The sequence below is a fragment of the Electrona antarctica genome (assembly GCF_951216825.1).
Source record: "Electrona antarctica genome assembly, chromosome: 23".
NCBI classification, from domain to species: domain Eukaryota; kingdom Metazoa; phylum Chordata; class Actinopteri; order Myctophiformes; family Myctophidae; genus Electrona; species Electrona antarctica.
In genome coordinates, this window is record NC_136804.1 from 31,199,487 (window position 1) to 31,222,141 (window position 22,655).

Below are 22,655 nucleotides of genomic sequence, written 5' to 3' on the forward strand. Positions count from 1 at the left end.
TTTAGCTGTTGAAAAATCGCAGGTCTACAAGCTCATAGCGTGGCATTGAGTGCCGCGCTATGAGGTTGTAGATCTGCTATTTTTGAAAAATCTTGAATGTGGCGCAAGTCTTTGAATATATTTTCTTTCACAGCGAACGTTTGCTTCTGGGGGGGGGGGGGGGGGGGGGTCCCTGAAACAACATACTGTATTTTCAGATGGGGGTCAGCGCGGCCAATTACATATAATGTATGGGGTACTTGACAATAGTTTGAGCACCACTGACATACGTTTTTTAATTTTTTTTTAAAACATTTTCCAGAAAACTGTCATGATTTAGAAGACATTTGTATAGAATCTGGCCCCCCAGTCCTAAATGGATTAATGCTTTCACTGCCTGGCCAGGTGCAGGATGAGGATGATCAGAATCACTGTTGTACAAATCTTTGGTTTCTCTCCGGCCTGGACGTACATTCATATGGTTTCTCCCCAACCTCGACGTACATTCATATGGTTTCTCCCCAACCTCAACGTACATTCATATGGTTTCTCCCCAACCTCGATGTACATTCATATGGTTTCTCCTCAACCTCGATGTACATTCATATGGTTTCTCCTCCCCAACCTCGACGTACATTCATATGGTTTCTCCCCAACCTCGACTTACATTCATATGGTTTCTCCTCAACCTCGACGTACATTCATATGGTTTATCCTCCCCAACCTCAACATACATTCATATGGTTTCTCCCCAACCTTGACGTACATTCATATGGTTTCTCCCCAACTTTGACGTACATTCATATGGTTTCTCCTCCCCAACCTCGACGTACATTCATATGGTTTCTCCTCCCCGGCATCGACGTACATTCATATGGTTCCTCCTCCCCAACCTTGACGTACATTCATATGGTTTCTCCCCAACCTCGACGTACATTCATATGGTTTCTCCTCCCCAACCTCGACGTACATTCATATGGTTTCTCCCCAACCTCGACGTACATTCATATGGTTCCTCCTCCCCGGCCTCGACGTGCATTCATATGGTTTCTCCTCCCCAACCTCGACGTACATTCATATGGTTTCTCCCCAACCTCGAGGTACATTCATATGGTTTCTCCCCAACCTCGACGTACATTCATATGGTTTCTCCCCAACCTCGAGGTACATTCATATGGTTTCTCCCCAACCTCGACGTACATTCATATGGTTTCTCCTCCCCAACCGCGACGTACATTCATATGGTTTCTCCCCAACTTCGACGTACATTCATATGGTTCCTCCTCCCCGGCCGCGACGTGCATTCATATGGTTTCTCCTCCCCGGCCTCGACGTACATTCATATGGTTTCTCCCCGGCCTCGACGTACATTCATATGGTTTCTCCCCAACCTTGACGTACATTCATATGGTTTATCCCCAACCTCGACGTACATTCATATGGTTTCTCCCCAACCTCGACGTACATTCATATGGTTTCTCCCCAACCTCGACGTACATTCATATCTCCCCAACCTCGACGTACATTCATATGGTTTCTCCCCAACCTCGACGTACATTCATATGGTTTCTCCCCAACCTCGACGTACATTCATATGGTGTCTCCCCAACCTCGACGTACATTCATATGGTTTCTCCCCAACCTCGACATACATTCATATGGTTTCTCCCCAACCTCGACGTGCATTCATATGGTTTCTCCCCGGCCTCGACGTACATTCATATGGTTTCTCCTCCCCAACCTCGACGTGCATTCATATGGTTCCTCCTCCCCGGCCTCGACGTGCATTCATATGGTTCCTCCTCCCCGGCCTCGACGTGCATTCATATGGTTTCTCCTCCCCAACCTCGACGTACATTCATATGGTTTCTCCCCAACCTCGACGTACATTCATATGGTTTCTCCCCAACCGCGACGTACATTCATATGGTTTCTCCCCAACCTCGACGTACATTCATATGGTTTCTCCCCAACCTCGACGTACATTCATATGGTTTCTCCCCAACCTCGACATACATTCATATGGTTTCTCCCCAACCTCGACGTGCATTCATATGGTTTCTCCCCAACCTCGATGTGCATTCATATGGTTTCTCCCCGGCCTCGACGTACATTCATACATGCATATGTAGTGTAGCTCGCCTGTTAACCACCTTCAACCTGCCTGTTTTTGGGGGGCATTATAAGAATTGTGTAAATTATAGCAGATATACAAGGAGGTCACAGGATGTTGTGAGATTGTAGATTATTATTTTCGGGCAACACCTTCATACAACAACGTATTAGGGCTTTGTAGTGTTAAAACAGAGCCTTGCAGTCATGTAGGTTGACTTTGCATACAGTCAGTGGTGGAAAAGTATTTACCCAACGGGTTGAATGCCGACAATTTACGGCCGTCTTTCAGGCTAGACTGCCTACGTTTAAAGTTACCTTTGAACAGCCAGTGCACCGACCGCTGAGTTGTTTATCATGAAAATCCACTTTAAAATGGTGTGATCGCTTGTTGTAGTGTTGAAAAATATTCCAAAGTGCCGACCACAACAACAGAACGGCAGCTCTCCCATTGTAAACAATGGGGACTCAATTTCCCATAATCCTTTGCACGCCGGAGCGACGGACCTTTTTGCGATGCCGTCATCAAAACGTGTCTCTCATCCCATTCTGTCCGGTGGATTGCCCGTATGACTTAAAACTGATTCCAAAACGTGGATTAAACAATGAAAACATAATTCGGGGCAACTCGCGAATCGCAGGGAAAGTGTTCTACAATTAATTAACTCGAGCAACTTGTGAAGTGTTAAGTACTGTACAATATTTAGGTATTTGTACTTTACTTGAGTAATTCCAATTTCCAGTACTTTATACTAGACTACTAGAGTAACTAGAGTTTATTTGAAAACTACTAGTTACTTTGTAGATTTTGATTATTATTACAGGTAGGACTGGGACTTCAGGGATTTCAGGCTTTGTAATTAATTCATCTCAATTAATCACATTTTAATCGCATATCATTTTTGATCTGAGAACAGTGAGAAGCATTTTTGAGGCTCCTACATCCAGCTTTTAGTTACTGTCCACAAACTTCATCTTATAAACAAACATTACATTCCATTAATAACAATGAATGGAGCATTTTACATCATAGTGTCTGAGCAAATAGGCATAGTGTCTATTTTACGTCATGATGTACGATGATAAGAGCGCCCCTCACTTCACACAGGTGTGACTTTTTTCCCAAATGGATTTTGGTATACGAGTGAATCAATGAATAGTACATAAGCTTAAGCAATACAATTTTTTTTTATATCAATGTGGTAGGCTACTAGCAATTTTGGAATGAGCGATCTGAGGACTGGGGAGTGCATTCAACAGGGCTGTATGTTGGACGTGGGTCTTTGGACTCCTAGTTTCTCGAAACTAGTCTCTCGAGACTGTTGACTCTGTCAATAAAGGAAAAGAGGGAACTGTTTTTCCTTTATTTTTTTACGATGGGTGCTTTTATCTTCCATCCGTTCACCTTTTTAAATCTAAGTGTCCCATCAACGGGTCCAAGTCTTTTGTTTAGGTGAACTGCTTGTAGAAGACATTTTTAGAATCTGATCTCGGGTCAAAATGGGTTAAGTCTCCCAATAGCTAGTGGTGTGGTGACATTATCTGTTGTGCAATGTGCACATTATCTTATTGTGTAAATACTAAAACGGTGATTGAACGTATGTGTTCAGTATGCAGTAGCTGTATCATTGCATAACATGTCAGTTGCTGTTTGTTTGAAGATGATGATGGACATGCATTGCATGTGAAACTAGAAAAAGGTGCCCCTCGGGGCACAGGTCTCCACCAGGATAATAGCGTTGGTGATGTTTGAACAAAATGCGTAGGAGTAACATAAACATGTTTTTAGTTTTTTTGCAATAATCTGTCGTCTGGTAGTCAAGTTATAACAGCCACAGGACAATACAAATATAACGTAACAGTGTATTCATAATGTGTAGTGCGCATACAAAGTACACAGATCAGTGCAGTTATAGGTGTAAACATGTACGTTTCAAAATGAACCAATCCTGAAAACTTTAGACAGCAATCGGGATGTAATATGGGAAAGCGGACAGATGTGTGTTGATCACATGACTGTGGAGATAGTGGCGATTTGCGTGATGTATGGATAAAATGTGTACGAGTAATGTACAGAAATGTGTTTTGCCAAAATCGGCCTCATGGTGGCGCTAGAACCGGCAGATGTGGCATTTCTTCCTATGCCTAGAGTGAATGTGTGTGCATAATGTCACGGAAATCGCACGCCGTGTTAATGATTTGAGGCATTTTGTTGGAAATGGACAAGTCCTGCAAACTTTGGAAGGCAATCTTAGCCAATGGGGATGGAATATGGGGAAGAGGGCAGGTCCGTATTGATCACATGACCAATTTGCGTGATATTACGAGTAATATATAGATATACAAATATATATTTGTGTTTTGCAAAAATCTGCCTCGTGGTGGCGCTATAACAGGCCATTGTGGAAAAATTGGGGCAGAGGTTTGTCGTTGGCATCCAGGGAGAGTGTGTGTGCACAGTTTGGCATCAACCGGGCCAACGGTGCCGGAGATTAGCTGCTAACAGACGGATGGACACACACACACGCACACACGGACGGACGGACGGACGGACGGACGGACGGAGTGCAAAACATACTCTCCCCATGCCTTCGGCCTGGTGGAGACAATAAAACATACTCTCCCCATGCCTTCGGCCTGGTGGAGACAATAAAACATACTCTCCCCATGCCTTCGGCCTGGTGGAGACAATGACAGAATGAATATTGAACACAGGGTGAGGACCAGGCAGGTAGAGCAGGGGAGTGAGGGTGTGTGTCACCATCTGTTGCACAAGATGGTGACCTTTGCTATCTTCTCTGTGTATAGGTTAGGATTGTATTGATTGGATTATTTCAGTCATGTGTTTAAAAAGAAAATATTAAGAAGTATTGTATTTGTGTATTGGCTTTGTGAGGACGAGGTGACTGGATTAGTAATTAACTGTGAGTGAAATGGAGTATAGTGGGAGGTGGAAATGTCACCCGTTACGCCAGGTTGTTGCTGATAGTCATCAGCCAGCGCCACTCTGTCCATGCTTCTCACTGTTGAAGAAACATTGCGCCAGTTCGAGACTCCAGAGTAAAAACCTACGGTAACACTAATTTGAGTCAGTAGTCAACTATGTCATGATTCAGCAGTACACAAGTGGATTATAATATATCTTGTAGTAGCCTACTACTTCTGGAAAAGGTGACATCAAAGTTTGCTGCGTTATGTAAGACGGTTCTGTAGCTAAAATCTGGACTGTCGGTGGTCCACCAACCTTTTTTTTTTCCTTGGATGCCCCTCTTCTGACGTCTGACAAAAGATGAGCACCGGGTCGAACAGGAACTTCAAGAAGAAGAGAGACATATACGTCCAAAAACTGGGGCACCATGTCTGTGACGAGAGAGCTCTGACCCCTCTGGTTGAAAATGTACACACGTGTATCTTAAAGGAATGTGTCAAGTAGCCAAATTCCTGTGTGTCATAGGGTTATCCTCCCAGGGGGAAAAAAAAGAGTGTGTGTGTTTACTGTTTACGGCCGAGCCACGCATTTGTACATTTCCTCGGTATGTTGATTACTGCCACCTAAACAGCAGACACGGGTTTACCCGATCCGTGCTGCATGCATATCGCTGTACACTGACTGCAGCTGTGCTGTAATCCAAGCTGGACGCATGGGGTGCGTTACGGGACCGGGAGGGAGCCCCCGAGAGGGTTTTTGTCCTTCACGCTCGCTTTTATCTGTATTATATTTACCTGAGTCGAGTTGCACTGGACTGTTTGGGAGCCCCTCCAAAAAAGAAATCACACCTGTGTGAACTGAGTGGTGCAACTGCACATTTATTGTTATAGTTACTGTACATTAGAACCAGGAAAGCATCTGTGTCATAAGTACTCTCTGCATGAATTCAGTCTCAATGATGATGTCAGTGACGTCACATACTAACCATAGCAACCATGCTCGTTTTTTTGGTACGAACAAACACGGGTACAAAGCCAGTTGTTGGAGTGGTTTGCACCACTCAAAAAAGAAACCTACAAACAACAAAACCAGGGTTTTGATTGAGGTTGATCGATGATGGTTACATAAAAACGTACAAAACGATACTTAACAGACGTTGGGGGGGGGGGGGGGGGGGTAGAAAAGACAAGTGTTCTGTGTTGAACTAGACACAGCCCACACTATGTGTTGTCAGTCACTATCACTTGAGTTTGCTACTGTCACACTTTCCACAGCAGCAGTGCAGAGTCTCACACAGATGTGATAGTAGTAGTAGTAGACACCACCGAGGTATATGCACTGTAGCACAGCCTCACCCTTGTCTTTTTAGCCTTTGTGATGTATTTTCATGTAACCATGTAATATAGGTACCCTATTTAGCTGAATATAAAACTATGTTTTTTTTTTCCCCCAATGGGAATATCCTAAGAACTAGGTCGTATTATAATCGGTGACTAGACTATTTGACATTCAATGGGTACAGGCTTTTTACTATTGGTTTTACTATTGGTCCGAGTGTCATTAGACCGACAACCTACCTCAAACCCTGACCTAACCCTGACCGCAAGCACGGGAGCAGCACATGTTCGACCACTGTTTCCGCATGTCGGATCTTTGTGTCTGATCTACGTGTGCATCCCACATTCAATGTCCTTTTCCCACAAATGAGTCTTGAAAAATGGGGGTCGTCTTATAATCCGAGTCGTCTTATATTCGGCACAATACGATACCGATATATACGATACCGTATGTATGTAAGTATAAAATGGTAAATGGTGCATTTATATAGCGCCTTTATCCAAGGCGCTTTACATAGATTGTGCATTACATTCACACACACACATTCATACACCAATGGTGGCGGAAACCATGCAAGGCACCAACCAGCACATCAGGAGCAATTAGGGGTTCAGAGTCTTGCTCAAGGACACTTCGACACTAACTGTATGTATGTATGTATGTATGTACCGTATGTACCGTATGTATCAAGGTCCAAGGTTGTCTTTATTTGTCTCCCTTGGGAGAAATTTGTCTTGGAGACAGAGTCACAGCTGCATACAAATAACAGACACGTTCACATACAAAAAGGAAAAACACCATGAAACACCCAACATACACAAAACAGAGATATTGCACACATTCCCTTGATAAAGTGACGTGTTTATCTTCGATCATAGTTTTGTGGGCAGACATGCTAAACATTTAGTTTCCCCTCCCTCCTGTCAGGTGCTGTTGGTGAGCAGCAGCAGACACCCGGAGCAGTGGATCGTACCGGGAGGTGGAATGGAGCCAGAGGAGGAGCCGTGCGGGGCCGCCATACGGGAGGTGTTCGAGGAGGTGGGTTAGGGTTGGGCCTTAATTTGAGAGAACTCTGGTTCCACATGCATGGATCCAGATGCCCTCGTCTTCCTCACGTTCACAGCACACACCATAGGTTTAGATTTGTCTGTCTTTTTCGACGCACAAGTGCAGGAAATCCCTCCGTTGGTTTGTTTGGAACCCTCGTTTTACCCGCATCAAGTTCTTATATACCACTCTGTCACGGACGGAGCAAACGAGTGGTGGTCTGGACATTTTTAGTTTAAACAGAAATGAGTTGACTGTGCAGTAGATGGACGCGCCAACACCGTCAGCATTGGTCGGTGTCACCTGAGGAGAGGACATTACAGATCGAATGCCACCCAGATTCAGTGCACGTTTACTTTTTAAGATGAGTCGAAACTCGAAACAACTTATGGTTTACCACACACACACACACACACACACACACACACACACACACACACACACACACACACGTGTAACCACTTAACATTTAACGTTTGCCCTTGTAACCTTATATACTTCCTTATCCAGGGGTCACCCAGGGGTCTGTAATATATACTTCCTTATCCAGGAGTCCCCCAGAGGTCTGTACTCCTCGTATTTTTCACCGAATGTTCACACCCCAGTCAGAAGAGGGGCGCATCTAGGATTCAGACGGTTAACACATTAAGACCTGGAACGTATCTGTGTCACCTTATAGCTTTAAACCACTTTAACCATTATTTTAAACTTCAGCTGTTGAAAAATTGCATATCTACAAGCTCACAGCGCGGCACCAAGTGCCGCGCTGTGAGCTTGTAGATCTGCTATTTTAGAAAAATCCTGAAAACGTGTGCAAATCTTCGAATATATATTCTTTCTCAGTCATTTCTAACTCATATCTTTGCTTCTGGGGGGGGGGGGGGGGGATCCCTGGAACAACATATTTTCAGAAGGGGGTCGGCGGCCAATTAAATACATGTAACGTTGTTTGTCCTTATCCTTAACATGAAATAGTTTGAGAACCACTGACATGGAAACACAGGTGTTTCAGAAAACTGTCACGATTCAGGAGACATTTTGTAGAATCTGGTCTCAGGTTTTAAAGGGTTTTTAACACATTGAGAGCCCACGCAAAACTGCCCAAAATCACTTTCACCTAGAAAATCCATTCACATTTTTTATAATTCAGCTGACTGTGGAGACACATGCTGGAACTTTTTACTTTGAAATGTTTTATAGTTTCTGAGTTATTTAATTTAAACGCCAAATGCATTCTCAATGGCGAAAACACAAACTTTGGCACCACGTGTTAAAAAAAAAAAAAAAAAAGTGTTTTGATTTCTGATTTTTTTTTTTTCAAAGACGTCCACAGACGTCTTGGGCTATGCACGTGCGGTAATACCCAGGACGTCCACAGACGTTTTGGGCACAAAATGTGTTAAGACAGAGATGGAGGGAGAGGGTGTAATGTTTGACCCTGCATGTCAGAGTCAGGGTGATTGAGGAGGGGTTGTTCCACCCAGAGGTGTCCCGCCTGTCCCCTCTCCTCTCTCTCTCTCTCTCTCTCTCTCTGGGACCTTGTGTCCTGTCCTTGGCCCACGTCAGCAGAACTAATCTTGGCTGGTAGCAGATTCCTGTACATTCACAGGCCCTCGGTCGGTGCCCTGCTCCGCTGGCGTGGCCCCTGACACGCGCACGTCAAAGGGCCACGCACATATCTCCACCTCTGAACGTTGTTTTGTGGATTAATCCGATTTTTTTTGCGGTGCTGATCCACATGGCCTGTCCAGCTACATGGTATGAGGGTGGGTCACTTTTTTGTCACCCTTTTTTCTCCTTTCTAAAATGACACTTCTGGTATGCTGGGAAGAGCCACGGGACACACAGAGGGAACGGGTGTGAAGGAAGGGGGAGGGGAGGGGAGAGGGAGGGGGGGGGGGGGGGGGGAGAGAGAGAGAGAGAGAGAGAGAGACTGTGCTTTTCTCAGTAATGTGATCAGTGTGTTTGGTGGTGACTGGTGAGGTGGTGAATTTAGTCTAAATAAATAACTCATAGGTGTCGGGGCCCTGTGTGTGAATTGTTATACATGTATAACATGTATGTATGCAATGCATGTATGTATGCATGTATGGTAGTACTCCGTTTATTTGAGCTAAAAATAGCCGTAGAAACGTAACTGCGCTCTGGAAAAGAGTAAGAATCTAAAGTAAAGTACGGTATAGAGCGTCGCAGTCCCGCCCCCTTTCATGACGACGAGAGACCCGGAAAAGAATTCCCCGTAAATTTTCCTCAAAGACTTTGGACAAAGCCAACTCGAGTTGTGACAAATGTGACTAAATTTGACTGAGGGACTGCCATTGGATCTTTTTGAATTTTCGTTTTTTCATGTCATATGAAAGCAGGGAATCATAGCTTCAAATTGACGTATTGGTTGTTCAGTTTGACCCACCAGTTTTGGAGATATGGCTTATAGAGTAATGTCTTGCAGAAAACAGCGAGTTGAGAAAACAGGCTTGAAAGGTTCACTTCTGTGGTCTCTAACATTACACCTAGCTACATGTTTAAGCATTTATTTCATATTTACACGATTTCAGCTCTGACACTTATTTCAGACATGCTCTAGTATGTGAAGAGTCTGCCTGTGCTATAAACTCATTTTGAAAGGAAAAAATAAGTTTTTCTCCTCTGGTGAAAAGCTGGAATTTGCGCGATGGCAGTCTCTCAGTCAAATCTGGTCTGGTTAATCATGACAATAAACACAATGTTTTGGGCCAATCAAATATTTTGTAAGAAGAAAAACAAAACAAAAAGTGTTGTATCCTGCCTTTTTTTTCTTCTTTCTAATTATTTGATCAGCCCAAAACATTGTGTTTTATTGTCATGATTTGTCACAACTCGAGTTGGCTTTGTACGCACCGTAAACGTCTTTAAATAAATACTTTTTGAAAAGTCTATGAGGAAAATGAACGGGTAATTATTTTCCGGGTCTCTCGAGGGGGCGGGACTGCGACGCTCTATTGGGATTGTTAGGGGCAGTTAAGCGACATTAGAGCTATGGACCAGAGCTAGGGGCAGTTCGGGTTTAAACTTGTGTCTTGTCCGGGGACACTTTGACACGTAGCCGGTGACGTGAACCTCAGAGTGTGCTAATGTAACCAAGTGGACCCACAGGCAGAGCATTAACAGAGGTGCGTGCGTGCGGAGAGAGAGATTAACAGTTCAAGCAACTGAGAGAAGCTGGAGTTGGAAATACATTGTTTTCAACGAGGGCGGCGCAAATAAGAGCTATTTTAAGCATGTGTGCAACATGACAACTGTTTTAAAGTATTGTACAGTAACAACTAAAGTCATGTAATGTTGTACCATTACTACAAAACAATATAAAACTAGAAAAAGTGCCCTTCTGGGCACAGGTCTCCACCAGGAGGATAGGAGTGTGTGTGATGTTTGGCAAAATGTTTAGGAGTTGTGTGTGTGTGTGTGTGTGTGTGTGTGTGTGTGTGTGTGTGTGTGTGTGTGTGTGTGTGTGTGTGTGTGTGTGTGTGTGTGTGTGTGTGTGTGTGTGTGTGTGTGTGTGTGTGTGTGTGTGTGTGTGTGTGTGTGTGTGTGTGTGTGTGTGTGTGTGTGTGTGTGTGTGAGACACACGGCTTGGCCTGTTGTAGCGCCACCATGAGGCTGATTTGAAAACTGTCAAGTGGCATTTCTTCCTCAGCCTAGTGGGAATATGCATGCACAGTTTCACCACAATCGGACGCTGCGTCGAGTAGTTGTGGCGATTTGTACAAAACGGGTACAAAGCGGGCTACTCCTGAAAAGTTTAGAAGCCAATCGTAGGCAATGAAGGTGGATTATGAGAAATCAAACAAACCCGTCTTGATCACATGACTATGGAGAGCATGTGTACCGATTTGCGTGAAATTTGGATAACATCTGAAGGAGTAATATTAGAAAATGTGTTTTACATATGTCGGCCTCCTGGTGGCGCTATAAAGAGCAGATGTGAAAAATTCCAGGCAAAGGTTTTTCCTTGGCCTCTAGGGAGTTGGCATACAAAGTTATCCACAAATCCGTGCAGTTGGAGGTAAAAACACTTTTCGGCCAGTTATAGCGCCACCATGAGGCTGAGTTGAAAATGTTCACGTGGCATTTCTTCCTCGGCCTAGTGGGAATGTGCGTGCGCAATTTCACGGAAATCCGACGATGTGTTCATGATTTGCAGCATTTTGTTTGAAACTGAGCAGTCCTGCAAACTTTGGAAGGCGATCTTGGCCAATCAGGATGGAGTCTGAGAAATCTGAAAGACCCGTTTCGTTGAATGGCTCTAGAGAGACTGTGTACCAATTTGCGTGATGTTTGGACAAAATCTGTAGGTGTACTGTCCAAAAACTTGTTTTGCACAAAGCGGCCTCCTGGTGGCGCTATAATAGGCCGTTCTGGAATTTTTGGGGCAGAGGTTCATCGTTGGCATCCAGGGAGTGCGTGTGCAGAATTTGGCATCGACCGGGTTAACGGTGCCGGAGATTAGCTGTTCACAGACGGACGGACACACGGACGGACGGACACACGGACACACGGACGGACGGACGGACGGACGGAGTGCAAAACATACTCTCTCCCCATGCCTTCGGCCTGGTGGAGACAATAAAGGGATTTAAGATCATTCAAGCTGGACTGTTGCCTGAGTCCAATGCATTTCTGCCTACTTCCGGTCCAGGACTTGTCCCAGTTGGTTGTCCCCATGCTCAATGGAAGTCTATGTAGGAGAGCCGCCATTGGACTGAAACCCCATGAAGTGAACGCAGTTTGCGTAACTCTGTCTATATCTAAGGCTCTGGCAGTGACTAAACATCACAGAGCAGTATAGGGCTGAGTCTTCGCAGTAACTCGATGACCGCAAGTGGAATTTAGATTAATTAACTTTTTAAAGTGTCATGCAAAGGTGATAATTGAGTTTTTCCAAATCCGTTTATCGTAGGCGACTTGAGACACTTGTGTGCGTGTGTGTGTGTGCGTGTGTGCGTGTGTGTGTGTAGTGGGACATCACACATACATATTACTAATTTACAATTAGGCTAAAAGCATGATCATACTCGCTGCGTGTGCATACAGGCATACTACTGTACAATCTTTGGTCTGCAGATGCAAAATGCTTAATTAATAGAAAGCTGACCAAAAACACTTTGAGGACCACTGCTCTAGGTAGCATAAAGTGGGGGTCCTTGCCCTGAAACAGAGTCTGTAGTTTATTGTAGGCTACATCGCTGTCTTTTTGTTTTTCCATTTCAGAACCTTTGCATGTTTACAACCACGTAATGCCTGGTTCTTTTTGTCCTGCCTCATATGTTACGGTTACACCAAATCCAAGCCCAGTAGCCCATATAAACACCCTCAGAGGAAAAGAAAAAGAGTGAAAAGGAGTTGCACAACTCGTCTTGTACTATTGGCTTAACCCGTTTTGGCCTGACGTCGAAATTAAAAAAAATGTCTTCTAAATCCTGACTGAAATACCTATGTTTCTATATCAGTGGTGCTCAATATTTCATGTCAAGGAACCCAACATTTTTATGTAAGAGGCCACTGACTGAACCCCATCTAAAAATATGTTGTTCCAGGGGGAAGCATAGATTTGAGTTAAAAACGTATATATATTCCAAATTTGCGACACATTTTCACGATTTTTCAAAAATAGCAGACCTACAACCTCATAGCGCGCCACTCGGTGGCGCGCTATGAGCTTGTAGATCTGCTATTTTTCAATAGCTGAATTATAACATAATGTTTAAAACACCAAAAGGGGTTCCCGCCCAAAATGGGTTAAAGTACAGGCAGCCTTTTCTTTTGAGTCGTGTTTTCCACTTGTTTTTGGTGCTGCTTATAGAGATCACACCCCCCCCCCCCCCCCCACACACACACACCGCCCACCACCATAATTGCCGTCACATTTAAAACCAGAAATGCCACAGAAAAAGAAAGTGCTTTTGTCCACCTTATACACACCCCAGGGGACTTGTAGTCGGTCAAACACACACACACGTCACACACACACGTGCGCACGCGCTCGCACGTATATCACAGATAGGGGAAAGCGGAGAAACTCCCTTCTAGGCGTGACCAACTGACCATATAATTATGGAGGTGTGATGTCACGAGGCGTGACCATATATGGAGGCGTGACACTGACTAACGGGAGATGCAGGTGTTCATAGTAAATGTGACCCCGCCGTCGCAATTTTTGTGGAAAAGAATTTTCCCTTGGTTGTACGGCTGTACAGCCTGTAAATAAGGGAGACCCTACGGCTGTGCAGTTTGCAAATTAATTACCTAAGAGAGATCCTACAAGTGTGCTGCTGTGTGTGTGGAACAAAACAAACAAAAAATCTTTCTTGCCTTGATCTCCAAATCCCCTTCCCCCTCTCTGACATTTACATTGCCAGTTAAGCAAAAGTGCAACAAGACAATCAAGATAAAACAATCTATGTACAAATACATTTTGAATATCAAAAGGAATAAAATAATGGTGTTGTAAACAAAGCTGTGTTACATTAACACTTTGAGTAATACTTGTGAAACTATAAAAAAAAAAGATGCATTTTCTGTCAGAGATGTCAACTTTCCAAAGTATAAAAAGCCAACGTCTCCTATATGGATGTATAACTGATCTCCATTCCTCTCTCTCTCTCTCGCTCTCTCTCTCTCTCTCTCTCTCTCTCTCTCTCTCAGGCCGGTGTAAAGGGCAAGCTGGGACGTCTGCTGGGTGTATTTGAGGTAAGTGTCGATTGACCGTGGAACGTCCTGTCCTGTCCTGTACTGTACTGTACCGCGTGTACCCGACGCGTTGGTTATCGCTGGACGCTCAAGTAGTAGTAGCGCTGTTTGGAAAATCACGCTGTGTGTGTTAAATGAGAGTGTACTGTTGTATGGCTGGAGAAAACAGACCCCGGGTTTTGAGTGGTCCCTGAGCGCTGCATTTATGAAATGACATAATGGAGAGACTTTTAACAAGCTACAAAGGTTGGTTTTTTTTAAGCCCATTTAGGACTGAGACCAGATTCTACAAATGTCTTCTAAATCCTGACAGTTTTCTGAAAAACCTCATTTTCAGGGATATTTCAGGGATCCCCCCCAGAAGCAAAGATTTTAGTTTAAAATGTTCTCTGTGAAAGCATTCGTTCACAGATTTGCGCCACATTGTCATGATTTTTTCAAAAATAGCAGATCTACAAGCTTGTAGTGTCGCACTTGGTGCCACACTATGAGCTTGTAGATCTGCTATTTCCCAATAGCTAAAGTATAACATAATGCTTAAAACACCAAAAGCGGTTCCCGTCCTGAATGGGTCAAAGCCAATCTCTCATAATAACAACACATTTTGACAACGTTGTTTTTCAGTGAGTCAGTGTATAAGTAAGGGGGAAGTTTGAACCGGACAACACTGACACTAACACGTCAATAAAGCCAAACCCAGATATTATACCTTGTACGACTGTGTCGTGTGCTGGAAATACCCCTATATCTATCTACGAGCTTGTAGATCTGCTATTTGTTTTGCCGTGAGACAAAGTCTAAGTTAAGCCTAAAGCAACACTGCTACTGTATGTCACTGTCAGCTCATACGTACAAAAAGGGAGTCAGTGCATTGCTATGTAGAATGCAAGAATGTAGGAATGCATTGTTTACAACAAGGAAAATAATGCATGGAATTGGATGCTGTGCTGATGCTGCTTTTTTAACCTATTTAGACCTGAGGCCGATTCTAAAAAAAAATCTTCTAAATCCTAACAGTTTTCTGAAAACACCTATGTTTCTATGTCAGTGGTGCTCAACTTTTTTCATGTCAAGGACGTGGACCCCCATTGCTCTGAAAGAATACATATTCAAAGATTTGCGCCACATTGTCACGATTTTTTTTTTAAATAGCAAATCTACAAGCTCACAGCGTGGCACTTGGTGAGCTAGTCGACGGAATCAACACTGTCCCGAATACATTGAATATTTCCAAAATGATTATACTGTATGTCTAAACCCACATCAAAACTGTTCTTGTGTGGGGAGGAAGGGGAGAATGTTGTCACAAAGATGCAAAACATACTATATATCTGATTGACTTTTATACCACTTAAAATGGTATAAAGATCGGTTTGTCCAAATCGGGTAAATTGCCGATCACTGATCGAGTCATTTGGAGTGAATATCGGGCCGATCACTAATTGATGGCCGATCGATCGGAGCACCTCTATCTCAAAATACATAACGTATAATAACGTTCTTTTCTCTCTCTGCCCCGAAAGCAAAACCAGGACCGCAAGCATCGGACGTATGTCTATGTGTTGACTGTTACTGAGACCCTGGAGGCCTGGGAGGACTCTGTTAACATTGGTAACTATGATATTTCTCTGTGTGTGTGTGTGTGTGTGTGTGTGTGTGTGTGTGTGTGTGTGTGTGTGTGTGTGTGTGTGTGTGTGTGTGTGTGTGTGTGTGTGTGTGTGTGTGTGTGTGTGTGTGTGTGTGTGTGTGTGTGTGTGTGTGTGTGTGTGTGTGTGTGTGTGTGTGTGTGTGTGTGGTAGGTACATTAATTAGTTAATTTAGCATGAAGAACGTGTGTCGGCCATTCTTTTACAAACGAAAGTGCACGTCAATACAAAATCCGTTACGAGGATAAAACCAGGGGGGAAAAAGCACTAAGACTTGTTTACATCGGGGTCCCTCATTTTCAATTCATCGAGACACTTAACCCATTCTGGACGGGATCCCCTTTTGGTGTTTTAACTAAGCATTGTGCTATACTTTAGCTATTGGAAAAATAGCAGATCTACAAGCTCATAGCGCGCCACCGAGTGGCGCGCTACGAGCTTGTAGCTCTGCTATTTTTGAAAAATCGTAAAAATGTGGCGCAAATCTTTGAATATATATTCTTTCAGAGCGAACGTTTTTATTTTATTTCGACGTCAGGCCTAAATGCGAATACACGCTTCTATGCAGAGTCAGACACACGTGCTGCTGGTCTGCAGTGGCTGCAGTGTGATGCATGAAGTAAACAGGTTCCTCTCACACAGCGAGTGTTCAGTATGTGACCGTGTCGTCGTGTGTGTGCATTCATGTACAGTAGATTTATGTGTGAATGTACCGCATAGTGCATATAGTAGTGAAACCGGCAGCATACAGTAGCATAGCAGGCATGCATAGGTGTCCATAAATCAAGGCCTGTCCTCTTTGCGGCTGGCTGCAGCTCTTAGCCTCTTAGCTGTAACTCACTCTGGGGCCATATATCAACGAATCGCTGTCCACTGCTGCCCTATGACAACAACGGTATCCACAGTTACTCTCTTTGGCGGTTAGGGCTAAAAGAAACAACAACACAGAACCGCAGCGTACAGCCATACAAGTTAACTGTATAGACCGCTTTGCTGCAGTGACCTGGAGTTGCCAACATGTTATTATATAACATATAATATGCAAGCACCTGACAAAGCCAAACGGTGAAACGCGGCATCGTGCAATAAAGAATGAAGCATAAATAATATTGTCCTGAGTCTCTGGAGTGTGCGGTCCCTTCCTTTCCCTGGGGAAGTTCTCTTTGGCCTGCATTTTACACCTTGCCTACCAGCACCTCCCCCACCTGGATGTGCATGAGAAGCTATCTATCTATCTTTGTAATGTTATTATATCACTTCGTTTATAATATCACTTATTATAAGCAACTTTGTGCTTCTTTTCCTGTAAAGTTGTTCACCGATATCAGTAGTTTTTTGGGCTTGTTTCTAAAGTGTAGTAGCTTATTTGGGCTTGTCTCCTAATGTTGTTTAAACCAGTGATTCTCACACGTTTTCATGTCAAGGACCCTACATCAAAGGATTTTGTGCCAGGGGACCCACTGGATTTGTGTTGTTAAAATGTTTTAAAAATGATTCCACATTTCTCACTTGGCAACGCGCTTGTAGTCTACAAGCGTGTCGCTAAGTGACAAATGTGGAATATAAAATAAAAAAAAGACCTGCAGGCTGCTTATTTCTCTCACCCAATCTGGCAACACTGGCAGTGCACCCTGTTTGTTCTCTCCAGTGCTCAGCAGGAGCTTAAAAACCTTGATCATAATTATTCGTTGATGAACTTTTATTCCGTCGTGATTTGATTCCCCACTACTTAACTAAATGTAAAAGATGGGCCTGAGGCCAGGTTAGGTCACAACGCTTCTCACTACGAACATAAACGTGTCCCAGAGCATCGATTTACACCAGTGGTTTTCAACCCGTTTCATATGAAGGTCCATTATTTATTCTGCATGTGAGCCACGGAACCACCATTTGATGACATTTAGCCTCTCACACCCAAAACTAAAGAATATATGTCCACAATTCCAAACGTTGATCAAAATAACAATTCTTCTACATTTTCTAATTGTGTGTAGATTTCTTGTCAATTAAGTAACGCAGATGTTTAACAATAATGTAACACTTGACAGTGTGAAATGAAGGGTCCGTTTGGTTTGATTTTACACTCTCAAGAGCTCTATAAGGGTCAATTTGGTTACCAACTCTTCATCATTTAGCTGGGGACCACCTGGAACCCCCTCAAGTGCGTGTGTGCGTGCGTGCGTTTGTGCGTGCGTGCGTGCCCAACAGTCAATCTCAACCCAACAGTCAATCTCACTGCTCGCCTGCAGCCAACATGTGGGGAAGAGATGACCCCTTGTGGTGAAATATTGTAATAACCTTGCTGTCACTTGACTGTACTGCTTGTGAGACTACTGTCTCTTACACTAGCAAATGAGCAGAGGTGGAAAGTTACTAAGTACATTTATTTAAGTACAAGTTTGAGGTATTTGTACTTTACTTGAGTATTTCCAATATCCAATATTTACTTCTACTGCACTCCACTGGCATCTCGGATTGAAGTATTGGTACTTTTACTCCACTACATTTATTTGAAAACTAGTTACTAGTCGCTTTGTAGATGTTGATTATTATTATTATTACAAAACATGCATTAACACTTCAACCCTATATTCATTTCGACCATTTGACAATAGCAGATCTACAAGCTCACAATGTGTCGCGATGTGACGCATTTTGAGCTTGTAGCTTGTAGTTACATTAGTTCAATATGTTTTTAACCAACACACAGACGTAAAGGGTGTTCAATAGCATTGATTTATGTAAAACAAAAAAATCTAAAACCTCAAAAATGGAGTTGGGTGGTTTCCTCCCGACAGCGACGATTTATTATACAGTTTGGTTATTTTGTGATTGCACACAAATAATAAGAATTGTATGCAGAAGAAGTGTCACGGTTACTCGTAAGGCTCCATTTGGTTTCATTTCACGCTCTCAAGAGTCACATCTGCATTATTTAATTTACAAGATGTCTACACAATTAGAGAATGTAGAAGAATTGTTATTTTGATCAACGTTTAGCCTGTTGTCTCTCCTAATGGTACCAACATCAACACAGCATGGAATTGTGGAGAAAATGACAACACTCTAACGCTGTGTCTCCCCTCCCCCCGGCAGGCCGCAAGCGGGAGTGGTTCCCGGTGGACGAGGCCATCAGGGTGCTTCAGGGCCACAAGCCCGTGCACGCAGAGTACCTGCGCCGGCTGCAGCTCCACGCCCACCGCTCCTCCACCATGCCCAGCAACGGGAACTCTCTGCCCGCCGGCTCGCTGAGCCATGCGCCTCCTCCCTATGGGAACAACACGCTGCCCTCCGGCGGCCCGCTGCAGCTCAGCTGCTCCACCATGCCCAGCAACGGGAACTCGCTGCCCGCCAGCCCGCTGAGCCCGCCTCCCTCCTACGGCAACTCGCTGGCCGCCAGCCCGCTGAGCCCGTCGCCTCCCAACGACAACTACCCTCGCTACGCCGTCGTCAACACGGCCCCCCAGACGCCTTCCGCCGTCGTTCTGGGCTCGTCGTCGTGCAGATAGGACTGTCTCCCCTCCTCCTCCCCTCCCCAACCCCAGCCCCAGAACCCCCCCAACCCAACCCTCGGTCCGCATCGCTGTCTGCTATGGTATGGTATGTGTACCCCCCCCCCCCCCCCCCCCCCCCCCCCCAGAGGGGTTCAAAGAAACACATGAGAGTCACTGACGGAGTCCGCCTGGATTATTAATGCAAGGGTTGAATAATCCCATCCAAACGCTGTACGTACCTACCTACCTACCGACCGACCTACCGGGGTCGTTTAATTCACACCTTCAGAATCGGAAGGCGTGAATAAATAATTGGATACTAAACTTTTGTGTTTTTTTGGAAGGGAAAAACTTGCATGGTGGTACTACGTAAATGTGACCGGACACCGTTTTCCACTGAAACAGTCTGTACAGCTTAACACAAGCTTCTTTTTTTTTTTGCATGATTCTATTGATTCTTTTGACCTTTTTTAAAAAGAGCAGCAGCTCTCGGTCTATTGCTGGACAGAACCAAAGCCATCGGACTGTGAGGATGACTCACAGAAAACAGTGTTGAGGAATAAACTTATGGAGGCGACGCAAAGACCGGCTCAAAGATTGATGTTGGATTTTGGACCACGCCGTGCCGTGGTGGTCCGTGGCAGTACAGCCACATCTATACGCGACAAGGGGCGACAAAAAGCCGCTTGCAGCAGGAGTCTCTTCCTGGATTCCTTTTTAGACAGCTGGTGGATGGAAATGAAGCTCCTCCCACGCGGCAAAATGCTGTGTCGGCCAGAAAACCGGAAACGCTTTATCCACGCGGCATTTTGCAGCATGGGTGGAGCTTCATTTCCATCCACAAGCTATCTAAAAAGGAACCAGGAAGAGACTCCTGCCGCGAGCGCCTTTTTGTCGCGCCTTGTCGCGTATATCTGGGTGTACTGCCTGTCTCTGTCGAACGAGCAAAAAGGTACTGGATTAAAAAAGAATCACAGGTTTGAGACCGAACGGGAAGACAAGGAACTGTAGAGGGCGCTGGAGTTGTTCCATCCTGACATGGATGACTGCTGTAAACACTCTGGTTAAAGTACGCCTTACTGACACAAACAAACCTTTTTCTATGATTGTTTTATCGGGGTCGTTTTTATTTCATTCATGTTTCTGTTGTTTTCTGTTGGTTGGTTTACCGTATGTATGATGAAGCATCTCTGCTAATAAACAAAAGGGAGATTTAAACTGACAGACTTTAAAAGGAAGTTTTGCAGACTTTAAGATTCTAAGACATATCAATTCAAAACACTTAACAACAAAATGACTTCAGACTTCTGACCTGTTTGAGATCTGTAGTTGGTAACTGTTGTAAAAAAACGTAACAATGTTTTAGAAATACCACAATGTTATAAATATTCTGTTATAATAGGCCTGTTCAAAATTGTACTTGGATAAAAGTACAACGATATTGTCACCAAAATATACTTAAAAGTGCCAAAAATAAAAGTATTCAATATGCAGAATGCCCGCATTTCACATTTTTTTTTAAATGGTAAAAAAAAATGAATTCCACTCCTGAATAGAGTAAAGCCCAAACCACACAGATGGGTCGAGAGACGCAACAAAAAGGCGTTTTAGCATTCGTCCCAGCGGTGTGTTATGTCGAATTGTTGCACGTCGGCGCATTTCGACGCAAGTCAACGCAATGATTCAAGTTGGTTCAATTCAATGGTTGATTTAGTTGCAACTACATGTGTCTACACATTCATGCATCTACTCGCAACGGTTTGGTTGCAAGGATCTTTGCATGGCGACCCATTGGTGTGGTTTGTTTGGGCTTCATTTAGAGTTTGTTGAATAGAAAGTCTGCTGACCGCGTCCCTACTTAGAACATCGTGATTCGTGATAGTGGCATTCTGCATCGACCATGTGACCACATGACTCCTCCTACATGGAACATGTGACCACATGACTCCTCCTACATCGACCATGTGACCACATGACTCCTACATCGTCCTAGAGGCCAACACATAATGACTGTGGACTCGTATTGCATTAGACAATTTTTTGTCAGAAATGAGCTGTTTACAAAACGTAGCTCAATAGCCTGTTTTTGTTTCTTTTTTTTACACGTTTGAAAGGTTAAAATAAAAATAAAAATGGGGTTAAATATTAAAAGAAAGTGTTTTTTTCCACTTTGCTGTGTGAAGCTAGCTGTTGAGGGCTTTGTCTTAAATCTACTTGGAACATGGATGGAAGATCTAGTAAATCCATGTGCCCAACAGCGAAAGGGCCAGCTAGGAAAATGTTTCAGTCCCCCAAATCAGAAAACTTATTTGTAATTTGTGTGGTATTTTTTATTCTATTATCCGTCCATCTGTAGATGTAATGCAAGTTCAAAAAAGTGTACCAAAAGAAAAGAAAAAGATGACATTTGACTTATGCAAATACCTTACATTTTAGTGGAATTTAAACTTTTCAGATGGACAATTGTATAACCAAAGTTAACTACCTAACTAGCACTTAATTACTAGTCGGACCCCATCAATATCCTCTGGGACGTTTAAGCCCAAACCCCACCAATGCAACTCCTTGCAACAAAACCGTTTTAAGGTCAACCACACCAATGCAACTCCTTGCAACAAAACCGTTTTAAGGTCAACTACACCAATGCAACTCCCTGCAACAAAACCGTTTTAAGGTCAACCCCACCAATGCAACTCCTTGCAACAAAACCGTTTTAAGGTCAACTACACCAATGCAACTCCTTGCAACAAAACCGTTTTAAGGTCAACCACACCAATGCAACTCCTTGCAACAAAACCGTTTTAAGGTCAACCACACCAATGCAACTCCTTGCAACAAAACCGTTTTAAGGTCAACCACACCAATGCAACTCCTTGCAACAAAACCGTTTTAAGGTCAACCACACCAATGCAACTCCTTGCAACAAAACCGTTTTAAGGTCAACCTCACCAATGCAACTCCTTGCAACAAAACCGTTTTACGGTCAACCACACCAATGCAACTCCTTGCAACAAAACCGTTTTAAGCCCAAACCCCACCAATGCAACTCCTTGCAACAAAAACGTTTTACGGTCAACCCCACCAATGCAACTCCTTGCAACAAAACCGTTTTACGGTCAACCCCACCAATGCAACTCCTTGCAACAAAACCGTTTTACGGTCAACCACACCAATGCAACTCCTTGCAACAAAACCGTTTTACGGTCAACCACACCAATGCAACTCCTTGTGTCTTCCCAATGTGTGACACATGGATGAAGATCCAATATCTCAGCCAAGGGCAGTTGATTTGTAAATAGTTTTAAAAGAGAAGACTGTTGATTATTATTATTTTTGTTGGAGACAGTTGTACTAAGAATATGAACCTGTAAAACTTCTCTTAAT

At 43.8% G+C, this 22,655-nt stretch overlaps 1 protein-coding gene across 1 annotated transcript in view; it reads left to right on the forward strand.

The window, feature by feature from the left end:
• The window catches only part of LOC306916470 (diphosphoinositol polyphosphate phosphohydrolase 3-beta-like), a 33,127-nt gene extending 10,627 nt beyond the window's left edge, over window positions 1-22,500 (forward strand). Inside the window, exons 2-5 of the mRNA XM_079494347.1 lie at window positions 7,286-7,396; window positions 14,087-14,131; window positions 15,655-15,742; window positions 18,874-22,500. Of these exons, the coding sequence (XP_079350473.1) occupies window positions 7,286-7,396; window positions 14,087-14,131; window positions 15,655-15,742; window positions 18,874-19,286 (657 nt within the window). The 3' untranslated portion in view covers window positions 19,287-22,500. The remainder of the gene's footprint in view (window positions 1-7,285; window positions 7,397-14,086; window positions 14,132-15,654; window positions 15,743-18,873) is intronic.
• The last annotated feature ends 155 nt before the right edge of the window (window positions 22,501-22,655 follow it).